This window comes from Fundulus heteroclitus, chromosome 1 (assembly GCF_011125445.2).
Source record: "Fundulus heteroclitus isolate FHET01 chromosome 1, MU-UCD_Fhet_4.1, whole genome shotgun sequence".
NCBI classification, from domain to species: domain Eukaryota; kingdom Metazoa; phylum Chordata; class Actinopteri; order Cyprinodontiformes; family Fundulidae; genus Fundulus; species Fundulus heteroclitus.
In genome coordinates this window covers 16,355,443-16,380,701 of record NC_046361.1, presented here as the reverse complement: position 1 = coordinate 16,380,701, position 25,259 = coordinate 16,355,443, and the positions used below count along the sequence as shown (strand labels likewise).

The 25,259-nt window shown below is 39.1% G+C and overlaps 2 protein-coding genes across 6 annotated transcripts in view; one reads left to right on the top strand and one right to left on the bottom strand.

Annotated features, from left to right (window-relative positions):
* Nucleotides 1–6,638, top strand: part of cntn3a.1 (contactin 3a, tandem duplicate 1) — a 140,858-nt gene extending 134,220 nt beyond the window's left edge. For both annotated transcript variants that reach the window (XM_036136407.1, XM_036136398.1), the window contains exons 21-23: nt 265–377; nt 3,224–3,392; nt 4,096–6,638. In XM_036136407.1, the coding sequence (XP_035992300.1) occupies nt 265–377; nt 3,224–3,392; nt 4,096–4,187 (374 nt within the window). In that variant the 3' untranslated portion in view covers nt 4,188–6,638. The remainder of the gene's footprint in view (nt 1–264; nt 378–3,223; nt 3,393–4,095) is intronic.
* A 353-nt stretch (nt 6,639–6,991) lies between these two features.
* si:dkey-178k16.1 (band 4.1-like protein 1) overlaps nt 6,992–25,259 on the bottom strand; it is a 61,254-nt gene continuing 42,986 nt past the window's right edge. For 2 of the 4 annotated variants that reach the window (XM_036136382.1, XM_036136393.1), the window contains 13 exons: nt 24,190–24,365; nt 23,853–24,085; nt 23,270–23,308; nt 19,999–20,061; nt 19,219–19,374; nt 15,359–15,409; nt 13,954–14,415; nt 13,544–13,765; nt 13,387–13,446; nt 10,801–10,890; nt 10,582–10,662; nt 9,693–9,809; nt 6,992–9,616 (listed from right to left, as the gene is read on the bottom strand). In XM_036136382.1, coding sequence (XP_035992275.1) covers nt 9,693–9,809; nt 10,582–10,662; nt 10,801–10,890; nt 13,387–13,446; nt 13,544–13,765; nt 13,954–14,415; nt 15,359–15,409; nt 19,219–19,374; nt 19,999–20,061; nt 23,270–23,308; nt 23,853–24,085; nt 24,190–24,365 — 1,750 coding nt within the window. In that variant the 3' untranslated portion in view covers nt 6,992–9,616. The remainder of the gene's footprint in view (nt 9,617–9,692; nt 9,810–10,581; nt 10,663–10,800; nt 10,891–13,386; nt 13,447–13,543; nt 13,766–13,953; nt 14,416–15,358; nt 15,410–19,218; nt 19,375–19,998; nt 20,062–23,269; nt 23,309–23,852; nt 24,086–24,189; nt 24,366–25,259) is intronic. The other 2 variants (XM_012873455.3, XM_036136391.1) reach the window with 2 other exon arrangements.

The window sequence follows — 25,259 nt, the reverse complement described above, 5'->3', positions numbered from 1 at the left end:
ATGTATGCATGTTTAATAAGACTAAAACAAATCACAAAAGCACACTTTCTGACAGGGATGTAGCATTCATACGCTTTCAGGTTTATCTGATGTTAGATGACTGAAAGTTTTCCATCTCCCACAGCATTAACTGTCAAGAATACTCAACTAATGGAGGCTTGACGAACCAATAATGGAATATTTCCTTCAAGCTGATATGGTTCTGGGTTACTTATTGATTCAAGCACCTTCTGGCTTATGTCACACCCCGTTGTCCTTTTCCAGCTCCCAGTCAAGCCCCAGTAAAAATCATGTGGAACACGTCCAACTCCAAAGTCATTCTGAAGTGGGAACAGGTCCACGCCCTGGAGAATGAGTCCGAAGTCACAGGATATAAGGTAAAAAAGGGGAGAGTTTCACACTTTGCTGTAAAAAGGCTGCATCCAGGTGGAATCATAGTAAAGATTACATACATTACAATACTCTACCAACATTTACATCATATTTGAGACAATCAGTGTAGCGTGTAGTTGCATTCCCAGCTATCAGCCTGTAAGTACCCTGAGTGCTATTTACAATAGCTGGTAAACAACATCACAAGGAAGCTACCTTATCATAGTATAATGCAGCTTTATTTAAAGGGATGGGGAATGTTTTGGATATTGGTGACATTATGAATAGATTGAATGTTTAGAGGGTATTTTCTGTCATTATATGTATTTGTTTTATTGAACATCTTATTTGCTTTCTAAAGGATCTGCCTTACCCTTTAGGCGAGTAGTAATTGAAGTTCATTTTTGGCCCTGTGATTTCATCATCAACATCATCTTTTTTTTATTGCAACATACAGTACACTCCAAGGACATTTGGCCTCTGCAATTAACCAGTCCCATAGGGAGCCATGAGCTGCCACTGTGTGGCGCCCAGGGGCATTCTGGAGTTAAGGGTCTTGCTCAGGGACCCCAGAGTGGAAGTCTCAAACCGGGGAGCTTGCAGCCTCTTAAGCACCCTGCACTAACCACTAGGTCACCCCAGCCTCCACATGGCAATTTCGTCTCCTTACATTACAAAGAACATCAAATGGATGTAAAAGAAACCTTTAGTTGACCTGAAAATGTCTAAATTCCACCATAACACTTTATAACACATCTAGATTTTGCCGGGACTGAAAGGCAGGAAAACTCAGGGGACTCCCAGTGGCATTTGAAGAGGCAAGGTCTGAACTTTTGCAGCAAAAGGTTATGCACAAAAGATCGGCCCTGCACATGCTGGGCACAGAAATTACTGCTGTGAATCTTAAGTAAAAACAAAGAGAGAACATTTACGAATGATTTCTAGATGCTTAAAGTCTGGCGAACACCCACAGAGACTTGAGTTTGGGTTACAAAAGGCAGACATGAGGAGCAGCAGTGGGAGGCAGGGGTTGGCATGAGGCCAGAGCAGGCAGGGATAGATAAGACTGAGACATAGGGGCAAGTGCTGGAAAGACAAGACAGATAAGTACTTCATCATAAAATAAGAAACCAGAAAATACGACTAATAGGATTTATATTCAGTTTCAAACTATAAAACATTGATCGGCAATGCAAAATGTTATCAGCTCCAAAGCTACACTATTCTGTTTTTAGATTTAGACATTGTTTTTTTTTTCTTTTGTAGACAGAATCTAAAATGGAAATGTGTTGTTGCACTTCTCAAGGTTACTTAGAGCAATCGTGTACCGTGTCTGATTGGTACATTGACATTTAAATATTACTCTTTGTTTGCTTAACTGTGCAATAATGTAATATTGTTGGAAAACTCAGCTCTATAATGGTTCCTTGATGCACTGTAATGCAGAGTTAAAAGGGAGGAGGTGAGTAATTTTTGTTTAAAAACAAAAATGTGGCGAAGCAGGGAATCTGAATGAAAAAGCAATAATCCGGAAGCGTGATCATTTGAAATAAAAAAGGTTGTGTTTTTGCAATTTAGGGCCATCGTTGTGATTACCTATACATTCCTGAAATCTGCTTTGAAAATTATTAAAACCCTCTGGGTCCAACATAAAATATTTCCATTAGACTAACTAATGGTGGTGCTTTTTAGGCATTTAACAATTTTATTGAATTGTCAATATTAGGTCAATAAACACATGAAGATAATGGAGCATTTTTATTTATTTATTGATTCAGAATTGTCCATATCTGCACTGTGATGCATTTAAAATTATGTTTTATCCCCCACTCCAGAGACTAACAAATGATGATGATGTTCAGTTTGCGAGGTTATGACCAAATAACCTCGCAAACTGACCGAATAACTAAAACCACTGCTCTATCTATTCAATCGTAGATGTAGCACTGCTATAATGCAAAGACATTGACTTAAAATGCCCACTAAGAGTTCTGTTCAGGCTGTTTGCAAGATTTTTGTTCACTACATTAGATAGTACAGATTGCATTGCATGTGTGTTAGATGTTTAAGTTTTATATTCAGAGTATCCCGACAGAAAGTTGCTCAACATCCTCAGTATATTCATTATTCGAATAAATGAAATCCTGAATAATTACTGAGCGGATGATAGGATCAGGAGTCTGCCTATCCTCATCTAGAATCCAAATCATTTCAGTTTCAGTTCGATGATTTTTCAATCCAATCATATCATCACTTCCAATTTCATACAGTCCAGTTCAACCCTAATTATGCTATAGTACAATCAGTCGTTTAAACATATAATACCTGTTGTAAAAGGCCTACCTAGCTAAGGACACCCATCCAACTGCATCGGGCCGCTGACTTTGCAGCAATCCTGCATCTTCAGCGTATCACGACGCTGGAAAAGAACCTCTCCCTTTCTAACGGGAAGAAACCTCCAGCCGAACCAGGCTCAGCGTGAGCGGCCATCAAAGAAGCTTTTCCTTCAAGGCACAAGTGTTTTGCTGCGGAAATATCCGGAGATTGTCCTTTGCAGATGATGCGCATAGTTTTCACCACATTAAAATGTCACTCCGTAGAAAGCTGAGGTCAGTGGGCGGTGAAACTGAGAAAGCAGCCATAGCACACGCATCAACTAAAAAAAAAATTAAAAAAAATCAGGTTTAAAAAATGTTTATGGCCACTGCATCTTCGCTTCAGACCAACGGAAATATTTTTTTTATAGATTTCCCACTGGTTATTAGACATTAATAGAATCCTTTTATTTGATATGAAGTGCTTGGAGTGACTTGGTGCCATGATAAAGACATATAAACTCTGTTTCCTGTAGGTGATGTACAGCCAGGACAAACACAGCCACCCAAGCGTGGTGGAGACCAACAACACCTCCTTGGAGCTGTCACTGCCAACCAACCAAGACTATGTGATCCAGATTAAACCCTGCAGCGAGGGAGGGGAAGGCATCAGCAGCCGCCAGATTACCATCCCCAAAATTGAAGGTGGGACCGTGATGACAAATAAATTCCCTAAAAATAGATTTTTATACTATAGTAAATATATTAAGAGAAATAACCATGGACCTTTGCTTTCTGGGGATTTTCTGTTTCATTGGGTCTCATCTACGGCTTTATGGCGTCAGATGTTTCTCAGAATGTGTCTTTAAATCAGGTCCATGAGTGTGAAAATGAACTCAGCCGTCTAAACACCACACATCCCACAGTTGCATTTAATTGATAAGTTCTTGCTCGCTCCTCTATGAGTCACTTTTCGCAGTAAAAGCTGCTAAATGGTTTTGTTGTTTTATGAGAACCTTTTTCAAGCAGAGTACCCGTTAACATTGTCTGTTTTTCCACGGACCAGAGAACATATAGATAATTAAGCTGCAAAAGGGTCTCCATCGTGCACCTAAAATCGAAAGGAGTCGACTGTTTGAAAGTGGATGTTTTCTTTTGACAGGAACTATTTCTGTTGCTGCACTTCTCCCAGCTCTTTGAAGGGCTCCATGACGCTTGTTGTGCTACTGCCATCTACTGACATACAGATGTACTCACACCAAGCAGTTGAAACAATTGCACAAAATACGTTTTCATTAGACTTTTGTTTTCCAGAAGTACCAGAACTACTTATTTTCAGATGTTTTTAGATATTGCAAAGACAAACCTTTTGTTTTTGTTCGATTCTGATCTGATGTATGTATTCTAGGTTCCATAGCCATCGGAGCAGCCCCGCGATCCTTGGGATTTTCAGTGGTCAACCTTGCAGCTCTAACTCTCACAGGCAGAATGCTGCTATGACAAACATCCAGAAACTGCAGCTTCTTATTCGGAGGGGAGGGACAGCGGGTCAGAGACAACACAAGGCCTACAGCCTCATTCCTTTCTGCTCCCTTCTCCTCCCTACCATGTCTCTCCTCTCGGCCCCACAAAGGTCTCTTTTTGTGAGGAAGATTCTTTTTCTTCACATCTCTAAAGTGGTCGCTGAAAGGATTCGCCGCTGTCAGAATTTGCTTTTCTGAAACTGAAAAGGATGCCTTGACTCGACTGACCCCAGCCTTTTTGAAGATGCGCTTCTCTCATCTACTTTCTAACTAGTGGATACTGTTGTATGTTTTTTCCACCTTGGAGGATAAATTAGGACATGTTAATGTTTTCCTAAAGGAACTGTGCGGGTTGTTTTTAAAAAATAAAATAAAAAAAGTGTTATTGCTGTGTGTACCACTGAGCGCTTTCTCCTGAAAATGGATTGAAACATGCGTAACATGAGAGTGGAGGAGGCCTAGATCGCTTACTTGTTCATCGAAGTGAAGATTTGCTTGATCTTGATTGAAGACAAGAAACATTTTTCTTTGGGTAAAATCTTGCCCAGGAAATAATTATTTATCATCCCATCAAATGGAATAAAAAATGGGGGTACGATCGCTTTAAGTCAAAACAGAATTTGGGACATTTCTGTTCTTTTCTGCTTCGATTCCTCACATTGTAAGTTGCCATACAACTGACTGGAACCAAAGGTATGTGACTGACACGATGCAGCTCCACCTGCTGTATCGCGAGAAAAGGCAGCCTGTACCCCACCATGTTTCATTTTTTATCTCAAGCAGCTGGCCGGTGTTCGCAGTAAATGTCTCACCTTGCTCCAACATCTGTGTATAATCAAGGCAAACATGTATGGAATCCTCAGGTCCCAAATGAGCCTTAAGTCTTATGATTACCACCCATCTTATCATTCAGGACTAATTTATTATTATTTTTTTAGTTTTTAGTTTATGAATCATGTATCTTAGCTCTAAATCACATCTGAATGTTTTGAACTCGATAATCTAAACGCTTTTCGTTTCCTTTCCGTCCTGATGAGCATTGTTATACAGTAGGTGGTACGGATTTCTGACTTTTCTAGCATAGTTTATATCAAAACCAGGTCAGTATTTCACTGTCGGTCGACGTTTGTGTGTCTTGCTCAGGATGGTTTGAAAGGATCAGTCTTCTTTTAATAAAGATTATGCCATTTTCCTCACTTCTGTCCTCAGTGTTAACGCCCGGCCAAATGTTCCTTGAATCAAGTTGTTGCCTTTGATGTTGCTCATGCAGTTTTTGGTAAAGCTTTTAAGACCCGTTTCTATCGCTTCTACATTTCTACTTTCTGCCTTTGAAATGTTACATTATCGCAAAAAACGGCCTTTGTCGACGTAACAGTTGCTTTGTTTTTGGCTTTAAATCAAACTTTTAAGCTCTCACAATGCTTTATCCACCATTTGTCACATTGCTATCAACTTCTTTGGTTTTCATTGGGATTTTATGTAAGACCAACACTAAGCTGTGCATATTCATAAAGTGGAAAGGGAAAGGGTGCATGGCTTTCAAAATGTTTTACAGTTAAAAATGTGAAAGGTATGGTTTAAATTTGTATTCGGCCCACTTTATTGTGATACCTTGAAATAAAATCCGGTGCAAACATTGCAAAGCAATATCCTAAGTTTTGAACATCTCAGAGTTCTGTTTAATTCGACATATGAAACTGGACATGGTATTGCACAACTGAAAGCCAACCGAGAACCATCAATATGCCAGTAACTATGGAGCTGCAGAAATCCATGAAAAGGGTGACAGAATCTGCTGCACAGTTATGCGCTACAGAGTCTGATTCTTATGGATAAGTGACAAGGTTAAGGCATTGTTGAATAAAAACCACAAATAGTGCTGGTTAAAGGGTGCTACATGCCATGCAGGAGGGAGCAGCAAACATGTGGAATATGCTCTAGTCAGATCAGACCAAAACACACGTGTTGGTCTATTACATAAAACCCCATTAGAATATGTTGTGAGTTTTGAGATGTAGCTTAACTTAAATTCACTAAAAGGCTTCTCAATATTTTTGTTAGGCATTGTATATGAGCTTGTAAGAAATCATTTATTTCAAGTCTTTTGTAAATTCATTTCCTCTGTTCCTCTGCTTCTGGTTAAGTTATTAAGTTAGAAACATAAAGTTGAAAAGAAAAAAGCATTTGAATCGGTCAGTTTTGCTGTATTGTAAATGAACAACGTTCTCCTTTAAGTTTGTCAATGTCAGTCCGCACCGGTTGTTTTCCTGCCCTGAAAAGGATCCACATGTACCTCAGGTCTGGATGAGATGACCTTTATATGCTGTAGCTGTGAGTCCGACACAGAAAGTCTGTCTCTTTTCAAAGTGCTCACGTCACTCCATGCTCTTTCCAATTAAAAATCAACATTCGGTACATTTTGACTTTACATGCGGTGTAGTTTGAATGCACATTTTATCTTTTTCATACATTTTCCTTATTTAGTTCAGCATTTAATGCCATTGGGTGTGACCACACCTTTTATTCTGAATAAAATAACAAAAAGGGAGTTTTCCCTGTGATTCAACATGATCTTGATAAATGGATTAAAAATGATGTTAAGATATGAATTACCTACTTGGTTACCTATACCTGAATGACAAAGTTATTATTTTCTTAAGAGTTTCCATTTAACAGTCCTTTTAAATGAAAAATTAGAAAATTTACTTTTTTATGAATTGAAAACTAATGTGTAAAGGAAATAGTTGTTATGGCAGACACATGTGACACACAGGACTCATCTGCAGCTTTCTTTCAGTCTTTATTTGTTTTTGGAAGAAGCACAATGTACAGCAAAGACACAGCACCAAGCAATGGAGAGCAGCAGAGCAGAGGAGATGGAGCGGAGACAGAGATGATTCTGGATCAACCACAGGTCATCGAACACGTCTGTCCCAAAGGGTCCAAGTCCAGCGTCTTCCTGGTAGTCCAACTTCCACAAGTGTCCCTTTTTTTTTTGGACGTATACTGATAAGTGTGTCCCAACAGGCTGATCCGAACAGGATTTGTATATCGCTGAACGTTAATGTAAGATGGTGAGGAGTATTTCAGCTTGGTTGGTGTGGTGCTGATGCAAAGCTCGATTCTTTCAGGTAACTGGTACCCCAGTTCACATCCTGCCCACAGCCGTTAACTACTGTACTTCACATCTTTTACAATCCACCAAACAGCACCAAAAAGAACCGCACAAGGAATGAAAGGCTGCATGTGTTTCCCTTCAACCCTCCAGCTGGACACTGCTATGTCATGTTTTTTTCGTTTTTTTATACAGTCACTTAAAAAAATGTTGGAACCAAAATCTGAGACACAACAGAAGTTACAACACATGTGGACATTTTAAAGTTTAGTGTTTGAAAGCCAAAATGAACAGTAGTGCTTTTCATAAACCTGACATGACAATGTGTTGCATTGTCTTTTTTTGTCCTTTTTTTAATTTACTGACTATATTTATTTATGGAGCATTAATCTGATTAATATATAAAATAACTAGTTTGGCAAACAGAAGGAAATTCTATTTATTAATAGTTTTCCACATGTTAAAGACAGCATATTTAAAGGGAAACCTTGTCATGCCAAGTTTATGCAATTGACTCTCTGGCACTTTTTCAACTAAAAGGAACTTTTTTTATAAAAAGGTTTGCTTTTTTTTTTCAATACAAAACCAGCATTTGTACAATTGCACTGCTATCTGAATTGGCACGTTACACGTCTGCTGCATTCATCTAACATTCATATACTAAACCTCACACAGCTAAAAGTTCAGAGACGTTTCTCCTACAGTATATTCTATTAACGACGTGCTTGACATGACATGTCAGAAGAGCTCTGATTTATCACACCATGTAAGCCAAAAAGTTTTGGAAGAAGAACAAAGTACAGTAGTTGCAAATCAATCAATTTAAAAAAAATAGAGGATTAGTCAGTACGACAAAAACGAGGGCCTGCAAAACCTCTTTATCATTCCTTAAGACTAGAATTAAAAAGTGAACTGATATGTTCAGATATCTTCTACAGCACCATCAAAATGAGATGCAAGTGGATTCAAAATGAAAAGACTCGACCACAATAACGCGCCGTCATTTAGTTTTCCACTACTGGAAGAAACCGGTTCTCCAGCTCCTTCTCGGGAACCTTGGTTTCCTGTTTCAGCAGTAATTGTGAAGACTTTAGCTTACATCTTTATGATCCATCAGTTTGCTCCCATCATTACCTTCCATCTGTGTCAACATCCATTTTAGTCTTGTTACAATCAAGTAATGCAAGAAATTATACCATGCAGACGTCGTCCCGCGTACTACTTTTACCGATGCAGCTGGGGAGTGAGTCTACTCTATGCGTTTACCACACAAAACAGCCAAAGTGGTGTTACATCCAGCTGGACTGTGACGGCTCATCTAAAAGGCAGGGGGAGGAGAGACACTTGGGCTCAATCGTTACTTCACACTGTTCTCAAGGAATCCAACAAGTAAACTGTGCAATAACAGCTCCTACAGCAAAAGGTGAATCCTTGCATACTTGCCACCCACACATCGAGTTAAAAACACACGGAAAATAAGTTAACGACTTTAAAAAAAAACAGTGACACAAAGTGATCAGACAGAGACGGCAAGAATTTTCTCTAGTCAGTGCATTATCATCATCATCCAGTGAGGGAAGTCATTTTCTCCTTCAACCGATGATGCAGGAGTGACGGCTTCACTGGAGTCTCTTTTGCTTCATGTTTTCTGAATTCTTCACTGTGTGGAGCTACAAGTAATTAACTATTTTACTTCTCAACAAATAGGAAACAAGACTTCCATCTCTTGCTCTTTTATTCTTTTCAGACACATCAGCAAATTAATTCTTAATAATATATAATTAAAAGAATACTCCCAATTTTCTTTCTACTTATGATGGTTCATGATGGTTGCCATCATGAAATATTAACACAAATTCTTTCTCGGTGATTAATTTAACAGAAATCATCGCATAACAATTTCCTTTAAGGAATACTCAACCAAGCTTGTTGAATGTTAAGGCCCTGAGAGGTTTTGCAGGGAATTTGGTTGGATTATGACTTCAATTGTTCATTATGTTTTGGTATCTTGTTTATATATATATATATATATATATATTTATATATATATATAAACTATCTGAAGAGCGTGAATTGTATTTTTGCAGCTTGACTATGAGTGGCTCTTGGATCACTTTTGATCAATATGATGAAGATGCTTAAATGGAAATCTAAATTTTCAAAGGTCCATTTCACCATTGTCCAAGCCCCGATGACAGTCTTCTTTTAGTAAGAATGGTGGGTGGCGGCTTCGGGTCAGGTACTGACACCTCAAGTCCACATGGGGGCACTCTTGCTTCAGTAAAATGGGACTAAGGATGAGAAGAGCCACAATCACTTAACTTTCCAAGACAGAGGCATAACTCACAGACAAGACAGCAGCTGTACCTATGACGTGCCATGTCGATCCTCAGTCGATGGTTCGATTTCCCTAATGACAACCGCCTTGGTCACCTGCATGTCTGGATGCTGCTGTTTGGCTTCCTGTATTGCAATGGCCAGAGCCTACAAGGGCAGAAAGAGTCTTGAGCTTTATGTGTAGTAAATAATAAGACCAAACTGATTAAAACTTCAGTTTAAATTACATCTGAAAGTCTATAGGAGACACATCAGCAGTAATTAAATGCTAGCTCATTCAATAACACTTTATTTGTGGGAACACAAATAAACCATTTGGTAGGTGCCTGTTTGTATTCTAATAAAACAGATCTTTTATTAGGATAAAACTAATAAAAGATCTGTTTATTAGTCATTAATAAGCACCTTTTACTTATTGTAGCCTCATATTAAAAACATATTAAGAACTTTTATAAGTTTATAAGTTTACGGTAATATGCAACAACCTCTTTACTTACTATTAGACCATAATTGACTTTTTTGAGAAAATTCCTGATTTATGCCCAATTACCTGTAGATTTTGGTCAGTTACCAAAAGCACTTAATAAGTGCTTAATAACAGGCCTTGCACAGTTTACATGCAAATAATATACACATTAATTGAATGGTTCCTTTATGTTCCCTTAACATTAAATATTATGCTACATTAATAATTTGTTTTAATTGCTGTTTAGACTCGGACATTATTAAAAATTTGTGTTCAGTTGAATTTACATTCAGATAATTTCCTCTACATAATCAGAGAATTTCCTTTCGGCAAATTCCAAATGTGTTACTCTAATTACCACAAAGTATTCCCTGACCATGGATTGTAGGTCTACCAGTGCTCGGGATTTTGCTTCATTTTATTTTTTTCCCCGCTAATTTTTTCACGTCTCACCTGCTCTTGGTCTACGTCATCGTCTCCAGTGATTATAATCCTCTTCTCAATCCTTGTCTCCGAGTATCCACCCTTCACCGTCTGCAACGCAGAGTGGAGGTGCTCAGTAGATCTCATATTTGTCAGAGATGAGCAGCAGATAAAAGTACTACAACAAATCCAAGATGATTGCATGTGCTTTGTTAGGGTCCCCCCCCCCCCCTTTTTTATCATCCGTACCTTTGAGACGTGAGTGGTTGCTGAGGTAACGTTTTCAGCGACAAGGACAGGCGAGCCAGACGACTCTCTTCCAAAACCGCCTCTGTGCACCTGATAAAGCAGAACAGCTGTAGGTATTAGGCAAACAAAGCCAAGCATATATCACTAGATAGTGAACACAATACGATTCAAATTTCAGTCACGTCTTCTAGCTACTTTCAAGGGAAAGGGTTATTATCCTGCTGGGCCATTTTGGTGCAGCTAAGAACTCAACTGCAAATTAAAATGACAGCTGTGTTCAAATTAATAGCAGTCCAGCCACTTACATCACTAACCGGACCAGTGTTTTTGGTAGAAATATTTTTTTTCTATCCGGCAAATACTTTACCAGTATTGTTGAGTAGATTACCAGAAAACCAGCAAAACCCAGCAGTCATAGCACGCATGCCGCTGATGCTGTGCACCTGAAACTTTAATTTGAAGCCATGTATCGAGAATAAAACCACATGAAAAAGCAACATGTGCTAAAGAGGTCACAGTTTGCCAAGAACAGACTGATTGGTCTAAAGGGAAACGGCACAATGTTTTGTGGACTAATGAAAGCGAAAGCTTCTGTTTGGGTTCAAGCCATAGAATGCCTCGAAGCATCATGATATGGGAAGGTTGTTATGCTATGGTGATCAGCATATCAATTACATACTAGGGATCCTGCATTAATTGGAAAATCTCAAAAGTTATTTAAATAGCCCGAATAATGAAGATCTTCTAGTGTATAGAGTAAAGGTTTTAATTGTGAATAAAAATGTTGGCAATACCAGTTTAATGAAAAGCCTGGTTTTATTTTGTTCTCACTTTCTATAGAGGGAGAACAAATTTGATAATTTTTCCTTCGTGTCAATTCATTTTTTTTTTTAATTGCATTGTTTCAGATGCATTTCCATGTATGGCAATGAAAGGCCAAATAATTTTGAGCTTTACTCATCTTATTATTTTTTTCAATACACTTGTTATTTTTAACAAAAATGCATATAAATGACAAAAAGGGCATAACAAATCCTCTGTTGTATATCACATAATGGACCATTACAACCACAGTCGATGAACAGCTTAATCCTTGCTGATTTTGTTTAGGGAACATAGAATAGTTTTTACAATTGGACGATAGGCACAGAATCAGCACTTCTCAAAGTAGATGTCAAACATAAATCAGTCCCCTCCTGTATGTCTGCTTTGCCCTTCATATTTTCTGGACAGTGGCATGTCATCTCTATGAATCGGTGAAGTATCAGGATTACTGTTATGGGAAAACCCCTGTTACATCTTTATTATATTTGATTCTTATCAAAGTCCTTCTGGACATTTCTTCTAACAGTATGGTAGCATGTATACTGTAGCTGCGATAAATATGTGGTTAGCCTTTGGGACCTTTTAAGCCTACTCTGAGCCCTAGTCAGAATGAAAACTATTCAGTTTAGCTGTTGACATTGCAACCTGAGGTCATAGAAAGGGTGGGTTTCCAGCAGGACTTAGAGTTTATTCTCACAGAAAAACATCTTTGAGCTAAACCAGGGTGGCTTTAATAAAGAGTCACCCCGCTGAGGCACCTCTGATGTCTGCAACAGACGCCCTGAAGGCAGCTGGAGCTGCAGCCAGGTCTTCACTTCTCATCTTACTCAACCTCCCTGCAACTTCTGACGGCCGGGTCAGCCCGTTCCATACATTCCTGTATGAATTGTTATGCAGATGACGCCCAGCTCTGTGTATCATTCACACAAGAACAACAAACAGTCTCTGAAACTGAGTTTTTCTGTTAGACTGTTAAACAGATCAAAGACATATATTTACATGTAAATGCCTTTGATGCCTTCATTTATGGTCAATCCCTACCAACTTGTTATTCAGTAAAAACAAAAACAGTCACTTCAACTTCCTAACATAGAAAGTAATATAGAATTCAATGCATATTATTGGAGTTTTTGTGATGGACAAACACCAAGTAGTACATAATTGTGAAATTGAAGGATGATATGCGTTTTCACATGATAGCTCAAGCTCAGTCTGATTGGATTGATATCAAATTGGATTGTCAATTTTCAACTCTTCCTATACATTTTGAATTGAATTTAGTTCTGGACACATGGCTGTGGTTTAAACCAAATCACTTGATTGTTGCCCTAGCTGTAACTTTCAGGTTGTTTTCCTGCTGGAAGGTGAACATTTATCGTCAGTGTCTGTTGCTCTCCTTGCTTGATATGTGAATTTTGATGGTCAGACATGATGTAATAGAGATGAAGTGCCATAGTTTTTCCATTTTCAGATGATAGACCAAACATCTGAGCTAGGGATATTGTTTCATAACTTAACCCTGCTTAAAACTTCTGCACTTTCTGCTGTGCTCCTTGGGCTTCAAAATGTGGTTTGTTCCCTAATGTTCCATAAATGAATTTGAACACAAATTCAGGTTTGTAAGTGATTTGGGATAAAAAGGGTTTTAATAACATAATCTATATGTTGATCCATTTTTGACTTTCATCTTTGGAAGTGGGTGGATGAAGAGATGACTGTAGGTTAAGTTAAACTAGGCGAGCTTCTCTTGTTTATACTTACCGGAGAAACACTTTGTCTCGTAGAGTAAGAAACCTCACTTAGCCCCGTGATACCATGATCCTGGAATGGAGACAATATCAGTATCCCTTTTTTTTAATTTAAAGCAGCAAACATACAATTTCTACCTCTGATTGTATAAATAAAACATGAACCCAACCTGATCTGTGAACTCCACAATGGTGGTGGTGAGCTCTGACCCGTTGGGCTGAGTCTCTGTCCTGATGTCGGTTTTCCGCGCCGTAGGGGTGGGCGCGATGTCACTGGCCTCTCTGCTCAGAGGCGGTGCTGTAGGGAGGCGACTGGCTTCTTTGTGTGAATGATCTCTGTCTATCGATGACGACACTTGCACCGACCTCTTTGGTTTTTTAGGAACAACAGGCTTGCAAATAAAAAAGAAATGTACTTGAAAAATAACTTTTGGTTTCTACATATACAAAGGCTACTGAATAATATTTCCAATTCACCAAAATCTTAATGAACATCTGAATATATTTCTTTAAAATCCTTACAATATGAAAGGAGTACTAACGATTAAAAGTCAAAAGTGTATGCAAAACTTCAGTCTACCTGTCCGTCGGGCCTTTTGACATCTGGTCGATTTTCTGGTCGGACTTCTGGTCGGTTCTCTGGTCTGACGTCGGATCGGACTTCTGGTCGGACGTCTTCAGGTTGAATAAGTTTAGCTGGAGGGCTGCCACTGGCTCCTCTGGTGAGAGGAGCAGATACTAACGGAGCGGGTGGTTCAGGAGGGCCGTGCTGATGGAGCAAGTCAATCCCAAAGCGAAGCCCCCCGTCAGGTGACAGATCCCTCTCTCCAAGCTCTGTCATACCCCTGGAGAACTCCTCCATGCCTGTGTGCAGGTCTGTAAGGACGGTGAAATCTACTTCTGCTTCAAGGCTGGAAGTCGAGCTAACGGTAATGCTGGAACACTTGCGCTCAATGCCCAGGTGGGTTTCCTTCAGGTAGAGGATCTCATGGTCCTGGTCATCTTCAGATACAGAGCCCAGACGTCTCTCCCAAGGTTCCTTCTAGAGATGACATTGACAGTCTTTAAGTATGGATCAAATGTATTATTTTCTAGTAAATCAACAGGCAACATATTTTTATAGATCCCAGCCTAGTATCGTCTGCAAACAAGTCATGGTTTTCTCCTAACTGAGTGCTGAGCTCTGATATCCACAGCCAGCTGACCAGAACAGCCCATCCTTCCAGTTTAAGACATTGAAAGCAAAGTGCTTAGATAATGAAGCTGGAGAACAACCTTTTTCTGTAAGTTGTGTCTGTATATAATTAACTATCACCGCACTGAAAAACATTTTCTAAAACAGATTATCAAGAGAGAATGATAATCTAAACAAGAAAGAAAAACAGCTAGCATTTGATTTGCACTTCAACAAATTGAATGAAAACATTGTCAACAGGACCAAGATGTGAGTGTACTAAAGACTGTAGCTTTGTGTGTCGAGTCGGAAGAATGTTTCCAAAAGGGAAATTAAAGCGTTGCACGTTTCAGAGGACGCATCGTCAGGACATTAACACAGCTTTCAGGCAAACAGTGTGTATTTATTTGATGAAGTACCAGATTGCAGCGCATCATCAAATGTCTATTCTCAAATGACATGGATCAGTGTCTGGGACAGAAACTCAATTGGGACATCCTTCATTGCTTTTTTCATTTTTACTGGTTTGATTAAAACTCATAAACTAACCACTAAACAATTTTTTGCATAACTGGCTTTTGGTGGAGTTTTGCTTGTCGCCTCAGCTGCCGGGGGCTTCGGCACTGTGGCTATTGTGGGCAGGGGGGGGGGGGGTTCCTGGGGCTCCTCTCTGCTCTTCCCTGGGATGGGGGAGGCAGCTGTCCCTGTGTTTGTCCCTCTTGGGGACGTTTGCTCTGGGGTGCGGGTCTTTGGCTCCTCAAAACCACTATTGAACGTTTTTCTAATGGATAAACCTTAGAGCTGAACTCACTGAAGTATCACTGAGATGTTCCTCATGGATCGCAGGTGTGGGGGGTGTCTCCTAGAGAGTGGAAACACAAACAATAGGGAAACATTAGAATAAAGCTAATAAAAGATCTATTTAAGCATGTCACAAAAGGAAATTCAAGAAAGCTGGGAGTTAAGGCTTTTGTCACTTCCCATGTCAATGAATTTCTGTTTATATTACAACAGGTAAAATTTCTGATAAAAAGAAGACAAAATAAATATTGTTTTTTTTTATTCAATGCTTTCAAACTAACGTTTGCAGTACAAGTTACGTGAGTTCCTTTTCGTTAAATGAGCACACAACTCCCTAAACTTACATCTGAGAATTTCCAGAAACTCAACAAGCATAGCGCTGCTGTCAGAGGCATGCACTTTACGTGTCATTCAGTGTTTTAAATCAACAAAAATGACTGCAAGTGCAATGGAAATGCCATGCACTGAGAAGTCTCATTTAAAAAAGTCAATTCAGGGGAGACATATTCACATTTAGAAAAGCAGCATATGAATACCCCAACCCTGAGAAGGCTTGGCAGCTCTGCAGGATATGATTACTTCTAATTACCTTTTTAAGTTTTTTTTCTTGTTGCTACAGAGGTGCCAAGGTAGACTATTTGGTTCAGAAGCCCAAAGCTTTTTTTGCAAAAAGGGATTTAAATTATGTGAAAAGAGGCTTGGTGGGAAAATGGCGGGAAGGTCTTGCACTCCTTGCAACAACGGCCTCCTTCACTCTGTGAGGATGTTGGAAGGAGAGACCATGTATTAAGGTGACAAAGGTAAGGACGCCTGAAGCTTAAGCAATATGAGCGTTGCTTAAAGGCCAACAGCGTTCTCAAATGCCCGAGCAAATGTCAAGTTCTGCAGAAGAAACGGGGGGAAAGCAAAATGCTCCTGATCCCATGGACGTGAACCGAGGCGGTCAATGGTACGATGCGCTGGGACGTGAACTTTTGCTTTCTCGTTAGCAGCCACATGACTTTTGAAGGATGCGTGTGTGTAATGTTATTTGTATTCAGATGATTAAAAACAAGATCTGAACCACACTGGCTGAAGCTCATGCAATGCTTTACTTTCCCATGACGGATAAACAGGCTGGAAGGAACTGACGGTTTACCGGTTGCTTCCTCTTGGCTGTTTCTTGGCTGGGGGTCCAGTAGTGGATGTGGCTGCTGTCAATGTTGTTTGGTCTATCTCGGGACCACTGAGTTTTCAGGGGTAGGGTACGAGGGGGAGCTGTGGGAAATTCGGAGCTAAACTTTAAAATGTTTGGAGAACTATCCTCATGTAAAGAACCCCCTCTTGTCCACTGGCCTTGCCCTGTTGAATCTCTACAGTCTTTCAGCTCCTTCTGTGCAAAAAACTCACTCCTAGTGTGATGGGGAGCTTGGGTTTGCCGATACGGCTCTAAAGACTGCAGTACAATATCACCATCAGGTCTCCTTCCTGAGTCACAGGGCGATTTAGTAATCTGCCCATTCCCAGCTGTACCAAGGGTACTTTTGTCGAACAGGCTTTGAGTTTCAGGATTTACAACTTTGTTTTCTTTATTCAAAGACTTCTTTGATCTCTGTGGCTTGAGAGGAACAATTTTGGTGACTTCTGAATGCGAGTTCATAGTTTTGTTGCAATCCTTCTCCCCATTGAGACTTGGGTCTTTCATTTTCCAGGCCTCACTGTGCCTTGTTCCACTTTCATGTTTAGATATGTCACCCTTTGGGAGAGCATCCACAGTTGCAAGAGATTCAAAGTTCTTGTTTTTCTCTCGATCCTCGCACAGAGAAAAGTTTGTGTCTTTGTTCATTTCATTCATCATCTTGTCAGGTGGAGACCCATATCCATTTTCATGAAACGAATTCCCCACTAATACAGAATCACGATGGCCATTAGTTGCATCATCCGTCTTGTTCATATCTCTCCATCCTTCTGCCTCAGTTATGGATGTTCCCAGCTTAGTTGTTAATGATTCCCTGGATGTTTGGCAATAGTCCATAATTGCTTCAGACCCCGATGAAGTCTTACTCTTTTCTGCATTGAAGTAAGAATCCAGTGTTCTCTCATAACCATCCTGCTTCTCAATCAATTTGGCATCACTGGTTGCCTAAATTGACAGAGTAAACAGTTTGCGTTAGCCTAAAAATGAATCCTTTATTTGTAATTCCCTTTTAACTGTACATAGTCAATGTAAAATGAATAAGTAAGAGTTTCAAGTTCAGCACAAATGTTCAAGTCACCCAAATGAGAATAATGAATATGATATATAGAACTAATGCCTAATGTTGCTCTAAATCAAGCTACTAAATAAATCTACAAATGTTAACAAAAAATAATGTATTAAATTCAGGCTCACATCAACTTGAAGAAACTGAAACTTAAAAAAAAAAATACTTCTCTATGGACAAGGTTGATCCAAAAGGTTGATCATAAAGCCTTTATAACTTCACAAATGTGTTAAAAATGAAAAACATTGCCCCAACTTTAAGTCATTAGATGCTTTTGGACATGGTGGTATTTCTTGTGTTATAATAAGAAACAAGGCTGCCTGATACCCCTGTCACTTTATTACATTTCATTCCTATGGCTTATTAAGAGACACTGCTGTAGGAAAATATTACAGCATCACCTATTAAAGACATTCTAGCAGTAAAGTGGGATCTTTAACAACACCCTAGTTACAACCTCACAAATATGTCACAGCCTCAACTTCTACAAACTGTACATAGTAGTGGCCAGACAACAAAATCGCTCAATCTGAGGCTGCCATATGCAGACGCTCTGTCTGCGCTGATGAAGATTCACTCGCCGTGGTCTGCTGAACTCTAAGGTGGATGACACAGCAGGGACTTGGTGGTTAATTCAGTAAATATATATTTGACCATTTATGGGTATTCACAGATTGTATAACAAGCTTCTTTGAAAACTTATAATCCAGAGTGGTGTTGTGATAACAAGATATATAAAAAAGAGTACCATCGTTGCTGTACATTGCATGTATGATGCAGGGAACCGATGTAAGAAAAGGTTTTTAACTAAGATGGATAGTTTGAACAGTCATTCCTTATAACCAGTTTGGCACCAATAATGCCACGTAAAGTGTAGATCTCTTCTTTCAATCTAAAAAAATGACAACATACATTGTTCTTACACCATGGTGTAAGAACAATAGACACCAAGCTTTCTTGATGCGTGAAATAAGAAACAGTGTGACCGTAGTTTTTACTTATATATTATAATATATAAATATTACTTCAAATTGAGAAGAAAAATTATTATTTTTTTTTTAATTAATTTTAAACCCATTACAGATTCAAAGTATTTTTATTAGATTCATCCCGGTCAAATTGTAAAATTTGGTTTTATGGCCAAGTTATGGCACTGTTGATTGATATAGTTAATAAATCAGCCATAAAATTGTTAGTAAATACTTTTGCAACACAGATTTGGATATTACACATCATACTTGCATTTTACACATCAGTGAATATTACTTTGCATCCAGTGAAGTAAGTTCATAATTTAAAAAAGCTAATTTTCTTTTGTAACCGAGAGATGAATAAAGAAAAATATTTGGCATTACTCCACAAGTACAACAAACTACACATAGAGAACAATAGAACAGTCTGAACTCAAAAAGATAAAACTACATATTTTACTGTACATTTCTATTTAATTACAGTAAAATATTCTAAAACAAAATTTGCTTTCAATTTATGTGCCTATAATGTTGTAAAAAAAAAAAAGTTGCGATAGTAATGGACATTTACACCTGAACTTTAACAACACAAAATAATGTGAACAGAAGGATTTTGTGGGCTTGCAGAAATAATAAGAGCAGAACATGAGTCTTACTGTTTTTCGTTCCGGGGTTCCAGCAGGAGGAGTGGCTGACGGGAGGCGCTTCTCTCTTGGTGCCTTCTTGCTGTTGGGCTGCTTCAAAGCCCTCTTCAGCTCATTGATGCTGGCCTGGTGTTTCTGTAAAACGTCCTCTGGCTTATCCAAAAACTGCTACTCAGACAGTAAAGGACAACATGAACAGCAATTAATCCAGGTGCTTGGAAATGCATTCCCATGTTTAGAATGAAATAAATGTAAATTATTTTGTTAAAAATAAACTTCCATCTCCTTAACTCGACACCGACATTCCTTATCCAACACATTTAAAATGACAGAGGTTGTTGCATGAAGGTTTACTCCAGAATTGCTTCACTTTGTACTAATACATAGATGTAATAAAATTCAATTAGAGGGCTGGTTGATCATGAGCCTCAATCCCAGCCTGAGTTCATAAAACCATCTTTAGCATTTAAAACGATAAGTATTTGTCTCTAGACCACAGGGCATAAAGCCGGAGCTAATTGAGTTCACTAAAAATCCAATACATATTTATTATTTAACACAGGAGCTCTTTACCTCAGACATATATGAAACACACTCAGGACCATAAATATGAACTGCAGGGATGCATTAACCAATTATGTGCACCGCAGCGATAAAGCTTTGAATTGGACTTAATGTTATTTTTGCTGTGTTCCGACAACAAGTGAAAGATGCATATGTAAAGTCGTCAGCTAAGAACACCCTGCGATGTTCATACACAGCACATGTTGGAAATAAGAGGGCGAGCAGTACCTCCTGTTTGGGCCGAAGGTGCACCACATCCTTGTCCGACAGATGAGGTGGGGAGGGGGGTGGCAAGGGATGTGGAGGGAACAGTTTTTGGAGCAGAGCATCAGGTTGAGAATTTGAGGGACAGGGGTGGCAACAGATGTGTGCAGAGACAAAGAGGTAAAATGCAGCAGGTGAGTGAAAACAGGCAGGCAGGAAGCAGCCAGAGTGACAAACAGAAACAGCTGACACCATCTGGGAGTGGAGGGAGGACTTCTGACTCAGACTATTAAGCTGAATAATGTTCTGCCAAGAAGACAGGGACAATCCATTTCAGCGTCGGCCAAATGATAATTGATGCAGATGTTTATTGATACAAGTGTTTGGGAGAGGATTATTCCCATACTTCTTTATTCAAAGATTCGATGAGAGCACGCTCACAAAACCACGAATGAGAAGTCCAATAACTGGCTAATCGAATGGTAATTTGTCCAGAGAAAGATGACAACACAGACAATGCCTTGAAAAAAAAATATTCATAGTCCATCAAACTTTTAAAATTCTAACATTTTACAACCCTAAATTTCAAATGTACTTTTGAAAATTCAAAAATCAGATTTAGTATGACAGACTAAGGCAAAGTAGTATAATTTGTGCAAGTGGAAGGAAAAGGATACATGGCTTTGAAATGTGTTTAAAATTGAACTTCTAAAAAGCGTGACGTTAAATTGTACTCTAAATACTTTGTGTAACCATGTACAGATGAAACTAAAGTTACAGTCTTTTATGTGTATATGACTCTTGCCCACCTAGACTCCCATATTGTCTATTTCATCAATAGGAAATAATGCAAGCTCAGTTACATAGGATGGAGAACATCTGAAAAATAATTGTTAAATTTTGCCACAAGTTTCCTATGGTATTTAGTCTGGACTTTTACCTGTTAATCACTTAATCAATCAATCAATCAATCAATCAATCAATCAATCAGACTTTGACTGGACCATTTCAACTCATGAATATGCTTGAATCTAATCCAATTTGTCACAGCTCTGGCTGAAAGAAGGAAGATAGTCCTATTAAAGAGCGAACCTCTGCTTCAGCCTAAAGTCAGTTTCTTCCAGAGTTGCCCTGTATTTAGCTTTGTCCATCTTGCCATGTAGTCTGGTCAGAGTCCCAACAGCATGATGCTGCCACTAACAGGTTTCCCCATGGTGATGGTGTGTTCAGGTTGATGTGTACTGTTAGCCAATCTGGCCAGCACTGATTGGCTGACTGGGTAGGGTGTGTTGCATCATTTCCTGTTTTCGCTGGTGTATGAAGGGGATCTGATTGGCGTTTTAGACTCACAATTTTGATCTAATTTCTCTTTATTGTGACATCTCTGAGGTATTCTAACACATAAGAACATTAAAACACCTATTTTATGTTGCAGAAATTTGTTTGGGAACCCCTCGGGCTTCTCAGTTTTACTGGACATGGTAAGAGGTCACTACCTTAGCAGTAGCTTTAGCACTACTACGTCTGACCATTCTGTCTCTCCTGTTGTCTCCATTTCTGAGTCTCTTCTACTCTCTTACTCTCCGTGTCAGATGTTTAGTTACTTCTCTACCTCCTTTAGAAATACTGGTCTGTGTAATAATTGTGGTCTTTTTGTAGCTTTGGAGGCAAGCGTGTGGGAATCAGTGGCCCGACTTTAAAAAATCGAGCAATAACCGAGTCCGGCTGAGTGACAGCCCATAGAAACAGATTTTCCCTGCTAAGCACAAACCCGCTGAGAAGCCGACTGGTAATTGGCAGCTCCATCGTTCGAAATGTGACATTAGAGTCACAAGGGCCCATAGTCAAATATTTGCAAGGGGCCAGAACAGGTGACGTCAAAGCCTGCCTGAAACTGCTGGCTAAGAATAAGCGTAAATACAGTAAATTTGTTATTCACGTCTGGTTATGCTAGTTGCTAAAATTCAAAGTCACTCAAATTAGAGTTGCTTTAATGTGTAGATTTGCTAAAACAATGTCAGACTACATAACTTCCTCTGGTCCCCTGCCTGATTTGACCAGTAATAACAGGTTTAATTGCATGTAGTCATTCGATCACTGATTGTCTAAGTGGTGTCCTGAGAATGTGGGCTACTTTAATAACTGGAGATCATTTTGGGGAAAACCTGGGCTGATCCTGGAGAGATGGCGTCTCTGTAGGAATCTGGCCAAATTCATTAGTTCTCCAAAATGCTGACAACCCAGGGTTCCCACCAGGAAGCAGAGTTGTAGTTTAACACATCTCTCTGCAGCTGCTGTTCTGTTACCAGCCCAAAACCCCATTGAGACAATGTCTTGCCTGGGGCCAATATCATATAGATTAAAAAATTATCTAAAAGGAGCAAATCGTGAAAATCTCATTAAAATTACTCCAACAGAACTGAAAACTAAAACAATTATAAGTGGTTTAATGAACAGAAGATTTCTCTACTGAAAGACTGTTAGGTAATAACTTGGTTTGCAACAATAAAATTAATTTCTTTTGTCTGTTGACTATGGGCCTCCTAGCTGCTTTTCAGATTAATGCTTGTCTTGTAAATTTAGGTCAGTCTTCCTTTTCAGTTTAGGATGACAGCTATCTCTCAGTGTGCCGTTCATTTTAATCAGTTTTGGATGATGGATTAAACAATGCCGCAGGAGATGTTTGAAGCTTTGAGTATTATTTAATAACCTAACCCTGTTTGTTCATTTTTGCTCCAATCCAAATACAGCTGTATCTGTACTGAGAATGAATTGCACACAAATGGACAGTATTTATAAGATAGACAATGTCTGAAAGGCAATATGTGGCACTGGACTTTGTTTAGACTTTATCACATTAAAGGGGCTGAATCAAAGTGGATGCTTTTGTGTGTAAATCCTTTTGAAACCCATGAATAATTTTCCTTCCACTTCACAATGTTCCTGACAAACCTAGTTTTGCCAGAGTAAGAATAAAACACAAACCCTAGTCAAGATGATTGCTGATAAATTTGCGGCATACTCTTTTATTTTTATTTGTTTATTTTTATTTTCTTTGTAGTCCAATGGCCCTTTTTCACAGAGTGAAGAAAAAAAAATTAAAAGAGAGCTGTAAATAAATGCATGTCAATTGTTTGTTTGTGGTTCGGAACATCAATTCATGCAGCTTCCATGGATTCTAGTTAGTTGAATCTGGGAAATAGGAATCTTTCTACAAGCATTTAACTGCTTAAGCAGGAGCAGAGCGTAACCTAAAACAACCACAAGAAGACAAAAAGGTCCATAACCAAAATACCTCAGCTTTCGAGTCTATAGGAATGCCTGGCTCCTGATCCTGGATGAAAGGAAAGGTAGAGCATGGAAATGTAGGAGAAAGAGATCTGAGGTTAGTGAGGGATGTGAAGAACACAGCAGAAAGAAAAGAATATACACAAGGCAGGGTGTTGCTTAGACAAATATCTGCAGCAAAGAAGTCAGGTTAGATTTTAAAGAAAAGTGAGCAGAGATGACTTAGAGGTCCTATAAGAAAATGAGATATTAGGCCAAGAAGAGAGTAGCGTAAGGATGGTGATTAGTGTCTTTATTAAAAAAGACAGGTTCATGCAAGACTGTAAAATCGGTGTGCAAAAGGACAAAAAGCTTTTCAAATGAGGTTTGCGGTATCTTAGTGCTGTTCTTAAAACTTCCCCATGGTTCCTTTTGTCACATTGTTTCACTTAATGGATAATTTCATCTTCACTTCAGACTGATAGGCAGTGGTGACTGAGAACTATGGTGTTCTCAAATATTGATATAATTGATTCCCATTGTCTCCACATGTGAGGCAGAAACTGAAAACATTTCCCTGCACAGTTTCTGGGCCTGAATCCACCCTTTACCTTGAGCTCCAAGGTCTTTGTGGGCGTTGAACAGATGGCTCCCAAGGGCTGTTTCTGCCCATCATGCTGATCCATGTCCTGAACTGTGTACTGGTCCTGCTCGTGATAGAGATAGTGATCATGGTCCAGGTCAAGGCTGCCCTCTTGATCCAGGTCTTCCCTGGACATAAACTGTGTGTGGTCACTGGAGCTTCTCTGAGACAGCTGATCCATACTATCACCTAAAGCTGAGGCTGGAAAGAAGGGAGTGAAGGGGAACAGTAAAACATAGCTCCTTTATAACAATAACTCCAGAGACAAACATCTAGACAGACAGTGAAAGAATTTGGGTCTACACCTCCATCTATGCTTCGCGTCTGCAGGTACCGCTTGCTGACCGATCGATCAAACTGCGGGGCAGGCCTGTCAATCAAAGCACTGGCCTGCCTCGTCTGGGCTTGGGTCCTCCCACTGTAGCGAAACTTGGACCCAATTACAAGGAAGCCCTTAGGAGGTGGTTCCGGGGACACCAACCTGTAGAAAAAAAACTTAATTTTTAAAAACAAAAATACTTTGACAGTAATTGCTTTGAAAAAAAAAGACTAATTAAGTTGTATCTAATTTCACAAATACCAGACTGAATTTGTAGCAAAGAGTATGCAACATCAAAGAAGTAGAAGCAGAAGTAGAAGTAGAAGTTTTTAAGGTTTAACCTGCATGGGTCTCCTAGAAAGACTTGACTCTGCTGGAAGAAGAAATCTTCTCTTGCAGAGAACCACAGGGTTTAGTCCTTTGGCCAATTTTCTTTACTACATATATGCTTCCGATTAGCAAAAGTATCAGAATGGGATTAATTTTCAATTATGATGATGACAGTTGTATTTATCCATAAATCCTGATGAATCCAATAAAACATGTTGACTACAGACATGTCTTGATGACATCAAAACCTGGATGACTTTAAATTTTCTACTTTTAAATTCAAACAAGACAGAAGTTGTCATCTTTGGACCAGAGTCCTTAAGGAAAAAAATTTCTTAATCACTTAAATTGGTCTCTGGTTTGATTGAACTTGACTTTGTAAAGTGCCTTGAGATAACGTGTGTTGTGAAGTGGTGCTATATAAAAAAGATTTTGTTGAAATAATAAAAAGTAATCTTGCAACAGCATGAAGGAAGACTTGGAGTGCTGATGCCTGTCGTATTAATGTGTTAATGTGGCAGAACTGTAGGAGAAATTACAGCTTCCCAAATGCTGGCATCATTTTAGATCGAAAGGAAACTGTTGACAGGGTTTGGGCATTTAATCAAGATCCTCCATGGATGTCTCTGGAAGTTTTCCAAGCACGTATCAGATCTTTCTTACAGACTGTTATCCTTAATTTGTAAATTAACGGTGCACTATCCTGAAATATTTTCACCAAATAAG